Below are 7500 nucleotides of genomic sequence, written 5' to 3'. Positions count from 1 at the left end.
TACGTGTTTGTTTACCTGAGCAGGGTGTATACCTCTTTGTTTACGTGTTCGTTTACCTGAGCAGGGTGTTTACCTCTTTGTTTACGTGTTTGTTTACCTGAGCAGGGTGTTTACCTCTTTGTTTACGTGTTTGTTTACCTGAGCAGCGTGTTTACCTCTTTGTTTACGTGTTTGTTTACCTGGGCAGGGTGTTTACTTCTTTGTTTACATGTTTGTTTACCTAAGCAGGGTGTTTACCTCTTTGTTTACATGTTTGTTTACTGAGCAGGGTGGTTACCTCTTTGTTTACGTGTTTGTTTACCTGAGCAGGGCGACCGTGTCGTCCAGAGAGCCCACCAGCAGGTCAGGGTATCTGTTCCCGTCGACGTCGAGCCCACCTGACAGGGAGTAACCAAACATCCTGAAACCAGACCACACCTGTCGCCCCTCTATCACCTGCACACAGACAGGTAGGACAGGTGAGTGGCAGACAGGTAGAGGCAGACAGGTGAGAGAAAAACAGAGACAGACAGGTAGAAAACAACAGTTTCAGTAATAATCAGTGATATTTCTATGTAAATAAATGTTTGTGTGTGTGTGCGTGTGTGTGTGTGTGTGTGTGTGTGTGTGTGTGTGTGTGTGTGTGTGTGTGTGTGTGTGACCTGGCTGGGCTTCATGGAGATTCCCTGGGCACTTCCTGTCCAAATCATCACACTTCCTGTTCCGTGGAAAGGAGCGCCGACGGCGAAGTCTGCAGCAGATCACAGCTGCTGATTATTATTCAGGTTTTGAGTGTCATTGCCCTTTACCGTGTTATGATGCCGCTGTGCGCCCTCACCCTGGAAGCCATCTTGGTTCAGGTCTCCGGCGGCGGCCAGCGCCATGCCGAACGCCGAGCCGGCCGGGCCGCGCAGCGTCAGCGTGGGCTGCGACGCCAGCCGGCCGCCCGCGTTCATGTAAACGTACACGGCCCCGCCCTCCTCCGCCTGCCGCCGGAAGAAAAAAGGAGCGCCCACCAGGAGGTCGTTCCACCTGGAGGATGCACACACACACACACACACACACACACACACACACAGAGTTTACAGGAGAACCAAACAAAAGAACAGGATCAGATCTGTTGGCTGCAGCAAAGGAAAAATAATAATAATAATAATAATAATCATCCATTTTATTTATAGGCGCCTTTCTGAACAGTCAAGGTCACCGTACAATAGCAGCAACAGTCAAACAGTGAAACCTCACAACAGGAGTCCATCCACACAGCACAGACACAGTGAGCAGGGTGAGGTCCTTCCACCTCCGGTGAGTCGACCTGTCTGAGGAGATGGGCTTTACGTTGGGGTTTAAACGAGGTTAGGGAGGTGGCGTGCTGAACGTCCTGGGGGAGAGCGTTCCAGAGGTGGGGGGCAGCACGGCTGAAAGCTCTTGATCCCACAGTGGCTTGGTGAGCCGGAGGGAGGACAAGCTGGATGGAACGAGTGGGTGTCTTGATGTGGAGGAGGTCGCTGAGGTACTGTGGGGTTGTTGATGGCCTTAAACGTGAGCAGGAGGATCCTGTTCATGGAACGGTATTTCATGGGGAGCCAATGGAGTTGCTGTAGAACCGGTGTTATATGGCAGATGGAGGGGGTTTCGGTGACGATGCGGGCAGCAGAGTTTTGAACCAGTTGCCGTTTATGGATAGATTTGTCGGGTAGGCCATAAAGGAGAGAGTTGCAGTAATCCAGCCGGGGTAGGACAAGGGTATGAACCAGGGTCTCAGCACTCTGAGTGGTGAGAGTGTGAAGGAATTTACCATTAAAATCATGTATTACGTTAGCCTTTGTATGACCTCAGAGGTAAACTGGTGATATTTGCGATGGAGCAGACCCTCTACCATCTTATCTCATTTAGAAGTGATCAGTTACTTGTCTGGAATTCATGACTAGGCCTGTTCATTAACTAGGTCTGTTTCTGGAAAGTTTTTATTGCTTTATTACCTGATTGACTATGCAAGACATGCAAAGTATATGTAAAATCTGAAGACCTTAAAAGCTTCCTGTCACCTCTGTCACATTGACAATCTCCCTCCAAGCTTTGGTGTGTATGATTCTCCCGTTTTTGCTGTAGACTTCCATGACAAGAGATGGGAAATGTTACGTAGATAGAAGTATGCTGACCAAGTGACATTACTGATATGAGACTGAAATGATAGGGTGGAGTCGAAGATGACACCCAGGCTCTTAACCTGGGGAGAGGGGGAGACTGATGAATCGTCGATGGAGATGGAAAAGTCGTTTATTTTGGAGATGGTGTTTTTAGTCCCAACAAGGAGAAGTTGCTGTTTTATTGCTGTTTAGCTTAAGGTAGTTATTGGCGAACCAGGGTGTGATTTCCAGATGGCAGTTTGAGAGGGAGGTGGGAGGGAGAGATGAGGAGGGTTTGGTGGACAGGTAGAGCTGGGTATCATCCGCGTAGCAGTGGAACTGTATCCTGTGTTTTTGAAAGATCTGGCCAAGTGGGAAGAGGTAGATGATGAACAGAAGAGGTCCAAGGACAGAACCTTGAGGAACACCAGAGGAAAGGGGGGAGGGATGGGATTTGAAGGATTTGAGCTGAACAAACTGGGTACGGTCAGACAGATAGGATATAAACCAGTCCAGGGGTGTGTCACATAGCCCAATGGAGGCTAATCAGTCAGTGAGAATGGTGTGGGAAATGGTGTCAAACGCAGAGCTCAGGTCAAGGAGGATGAGAATGGTGGGAAGTCCAGAGTCTGCAGCCATGAGGAGGTCACTGGTTATTTTAACAAGAGCAGTTTCCTTGCGATGGAGTGGACAGAAACCAGACTGATTAGAGAGTGATTAAAGACTGTTTAGAGAGAGGTGAGTATGGAGTTGGGAGGCCACAGATTTATCAACCAGTTTGGAAAGGAAGGGGAGGGTTGGAGATTGGGCGGAGATTGTTGAAGTTGTTGGGGTCAGCACCAGGTTTCTTGAGAACCGGGGTTACTGCTGCTGATTTGAGGAGTGATGGAACAATACCAGAGATGAGACAGGAGTGAATAATCCCAGGTATGATAGGGGCCAGGAGTTCTCTGCCAGTTTTAACCAGAACAGTAGGGAGAGGATCAAGTTGGCAAGTGGATGGCTTGGAATTACGGAAAAGGTCAGATATTTCAGTTACAGTGGGAAGGGTGAAGGTAGAGAAGGGATGGGAGAAAGGGATTTGGTCGTCTGGGCTGGGAGAGCTGGCTGAGATATGGGGGACTAGCTGCAGGTGCATTTGGTCAATCTTGGTACTAAAAAATGACAAAATGGAGTTGCAATATTCTGTAGTAGAGTAAAAATGGGGAGGGAGAGAGTCCGGTGGGTTTAGTGTTTTGTGAACCAGAGAGAATAGTGCCTGACAGTTGCCGGGGGCCTGAACTGATTAAATCTGCATAGTACTTGGATTTAGCAGCGGAGAGAGAGTCTTTATAGAAGAGGAAGTGAGTATTGAACATGTCCTTGTGGAGGTGGTGGTGGTGAGACCAGTTCTCCTGTAAAGGCGTTCCAGTTGGCGACTTCGGGCCTTCAGTTGACGGAGCTCCGGCGTGAGCCAGGGAGCAGACTGGGCGAAGGAAACAGTCCATGATTTCAAAGGGGCTAGGGTGTCCAGGAGATTTTGAAGGCCACTGTTGTAGTGGCTGACCAGTTCATCTGGGGTGGATGTAGGGTTGATGCCAGGGAGATCGGCAATACCAGTGGCCAATGCAGCTGGATCAATGTTCTTGATATTGTGAAACTGTATCACACGGGGCAGTTTGGCTTTGAATAATGACACCTTAACTTTAAATGAGATTAGCTTATGGTCAGAGATGGGGAGATCAGATGCAGAGTAATTAGTGGGAGTGACACCAGAGCAACAGTAGATCCAGGATATGGCCTTTAGAGTGGGTGGGAAAATCAATAAACTGCTGCAAATCAAAACTGGACATAAAATCTTTTGTGAGGTAGTTATTGGCATTGTCAATGTGTATATTGAAGTCACCAAGAAGAATTATATTGTGGGAGAGAGAGGAAATGTGAGTGAGGAATACAGAAAATTCATTAATGAAATCGGGTTGGACTTGGGAGGGCGATAAACAGTAGCTAGGATGATTGGGGATGGTCCATTCACTTTAGTGACAAGAGACTCAAATGACTGGTAGACTGGGGTAGAGACAGGCGAGACTTTCCAACTCTCACGATGAATCATCACGAGACCTCCACCACAACCGGTGGCGCGAGGCTGGCAGGTGTAAACAAACCCAGGAGGGGTTGCTTCGTTCAGCTGGGAAAAGTCGTTTACTTGTTGCCATGTCTCTACTAAACTCAAAAAGTCATAATTGCAGTCATTAATGAGCTCCTGGAGAAGATGTCCTTTGCCCAAGAGTGAGTGAATGTTAAATAATCCACAGTGAAGATCATGTTGGTCGCACAAGTGGGAAATAGTGCTATTAGCCAACCTGGATACATTGGCTGGGACACTAGGATCCACCCTCCTGATGGATAATCTTGGATGAGGATGAAGGCAAAACGAAGACCAAAAAGAGTTGATTGTAGTGGAGTCATCTATGTTGAAGCTCCGTCGGGTCCCACGATGAAGATATCTGTGGCGAGGTAAGCGAGCTGTGTCCAGGCGCTGGAAGCAGGTGTATTCCGGGCTGTGGAGTAGCGTTGGTGGGACAGTCCGTGCAGTTGGGTGATAGCGCAGTTTGAGAAGCTCAGAGTATTGGAGAAGGGCTGACAAGGAGCTTATCAGGGAAAGCACTGAAGTCGAGAAGAGACTAGCTGTCACTGCGTTGATCCACATCCTGGCTCACCAAAACACGGCCAGGTAGAAAGGCAGGTGTAGCCGGCAAGTGTAGCCGCGGTCAAGCAGAGCATATTTTGACATTTATATTGATATGCTGATTATGCACTGATATGTGTTATGTAGAGGTGTGTATTGGTGATAATCTGATGTGTAGGTGACGGCGTCTCCGCCCGCTCTGTGTGTGAGGTGTGTACCCGTCGCTGTTGAGGTCGGTGGCGGCCACGGCGTTGCCGAAGTACGAGCCCGTCTGCTCTCCACGCAGAGTCTGCTGCAGCTCCAGCTCGCCGTCCGCCGCCCGCATCACCGCCAGCAGCACCGAGCCACGCCCGTCCTTCTTATTGTCCTTAGGAGCGCCTGTCAATCACAAACACCTGTCAATCAAACCACCTGTCCACCCGTCAATCAAAACCACTGGTCAGTCTGTCAGTAGGGTCACAGAAAACACCTTACCAGTTACTATGGTTACAGCATCCCCAGATAACAGGTGAGGGGCTTGAGTCACTGAGTATCCTGTGTACACACACACACACACACACACACACGCACACATGCATACACATGCACACACACACAAATATTAATGTTTGCTACACAATGATACATTTTATGGAAAATGTGGTACAGTCTATATAATGGTACAGTCTATAATGGTACAGTCTATATAATGGTACAGTCTATGTAACGGTACAGTGTATAATGGTACAGTCTGTATAATGGTACAGTCTATGTAACGGTACAGTCTATATAATGGTACAGTCTATATAATGGTACAGTCTGTATAATGGTAGTCTATGTAACGGTACAGTCTATAATGGTACAGTCTATGTAATGGTACAGTCTATAATGGTACAGTCTATGTAATGGTACAGTCTATAATGGTACAGTCTATATAATGGTACAGTTTATGTAATGGTACAGTCTATAATGGTACAGTCTATAACGGTACAGTCTATGTAATGGTACAGTCTATAATGGTACAGTCTATATAATGGTACAGTCTATGTAACGGTACACTACCTATATAAATGTTTCTGCGGTCCATGTTCTTGAAGGCACTGGTCTTGGTGTCATACTGACTGTCTGGGTTCTTCCATGACACGTGGACATTACCTGCAGCACACGCACACACACACACACACACACACACACACACACACACACAATTGCAGGCAATAACTGTAGCATGGAACAGAGCAGAGACTAGAACAGAGCCAAACGGAGCCCAGTAGAACCGAACAGAACAGAACCTCACCTTGCCATTCAAAGCTTCCCGGCGAGCCCACGATGACCTCAGTCTGGGTGATGGCAGCTGAAATGCCCGTGTTACACATGATCTCACTGCCCCTGAGCTCACCAATGTGGCTGCGCACACACACACACACACACACACACACACACACACACACACACACACTCAGATACTGGTTTTGTTTTGGATGTTTCTGCCGTAGGAACACAGAACAGTTTACTTCTGGTTCTGTTTCCATATCATCTGAGATGTAAAAGAGCCTAAAAAAAAAAAAACCTAATCTGATCTAAACCAATCAAATCAGATCTGATCAAGTGTAATCTGATCCAACATAATCTAATGTAAACTCATCTAAGCTGATTTGATCTGATGTAATCTGGTCCAGTGTGATCCAGTGTCATGTGATGTAAAGGAGCTTGGTGTTTACCTGCACACCTGGTGCGGGCTCTGCCACTGGATGTCGTCGGGGTCGTACTGCAGGTCGTTGCCACGGATATAGCACTTGCCAATCATGTGCCTGAGCTGCAGAACGCCGTAGAACTTAACGAAGCGATGACCGCAGGCCTGCCAGCATCACAGGGATTAGAATCTGGAATAATCCACTAACTGCAATGTTACTGGTGGAGTCACACTGGAGATGACACCATGCATCAACACACCAAATTCATTACAAACACTTTTTAGAATTTTTAATTGTGTGATCACCCCTGAGCCCCCGGACCCCCAACCTGACTCTCAACCAGCTGCAGAGCCCCTTCTGAAGACACGGCCCTGCAGGGACCCGCTACCACAACATGCTTATGTGGAGTTTGTAGATTATGAGTGACAGCTCTGTAAGCCAATAAAAACAGAGGCTCACCAAGACCCGCCCCCCAGGCTGGCCCTGACTGGCTACTGAGACGCCCAACCACATGTCCTCAACCAGGTCCTTGGTCCAGTCCAGGTCGTCGTCTGAAACATAACAGGACAGAGCAGTCAGCTGACACACAGGCAGCGCCAGGCTCCGCCCACCACAGGAGATGATTGGCTGATAATAACAACAACAGTACCAGTACTGATACTAAATGATAATGACAGTAAACCAGTGGCTGCAGGTTTACTACATGAGAACATTTGCTTTAACTTAATTGGTCCGTGATAACTCTGTCACTCTGACCTGAGCCAATGAGGTTCATCCTGAAGCATTCTGACCGGTCAGCTGTGATGGGGCAGCTGTACACTCCTCCTGTTTGATTGGCTGGAACACCAGACTCCGCCTTCTCCTTGGGAGCTCCAACCAACAGGCTGTCGAGACGAGACACGAGTCAGCAGGTCACATGACTGTCGTGCTGCGTCGTCACGCTGCGTACGGTGTTGTTGTGATTTGTTGCATTGTGCAGTGTCATGTTTGTTGCATTGTGCAGTGTCATGTTTGTTGCATTGTGCAGTGTCGTGTTTGTTGCATTGTGCAG

At 48.0% G+C, this 7500-nt stretch overlaps 1 protein-coding gene across 1 annotated transcript in view; it reads right to left on the bottom strand.

The window, feature by feature from the left end:
• The window catches only part of LOC115363499 (integrin alpha-3-like), a 45312-nt gene that overhangs the window by 30606 nt on the left and 7206 nt on the right, over positions 1-7500 (bottom strand). The window contains exons 3-12 of the mRNA XM_030057751.1: positions 7206-7333; positions 6909-7000; positions 6477-6613; positions 6053-6162; positions 5818-5910; positions 5251-5310; positions 4995-5154; positions 818-1011; positions 642-730; positions 302-435 (exon numbers count right to left, since the gene is read on the bottom strand). Coding sequence (XP_029913611.1) covers positions 302-435; positions 642-730; positions 818-1011; positions 4995-5154; positions 5251-5310; positions 5818-5910; positions 6053-6162; positions 6477-6613; positions 6909-7000; positions 7206-7333 — 1197 coding nt within the window. The remainder of the gene's footprint in view (positions 1-301; positions 436-641; positions 731-817; positions 1012-4994; positions 5155-5250; positions 5311-5817; positions 5911-6052; positions 6163-6476; positions 6614-6908; positions 7001-7205; positions 7334-7500) is intronic.

Source organism: Myripristis murdjan, chromosome 8, assembly GCF_902150065.1.
Source record: "Myripristis murdjan chromosome 8, fMyrMur1.1, whole genome shotgun sequence".
NCBI classification, from domain to species: Eukaryota; Metazoa; Chordata; class Actinopteri; order Holocentriformes; family Holocentridae; genus Myripristis; species Myripristis murdjan.
This window is presented reverse-complemented; position numbering and strand designations above follow the sequence as displayed.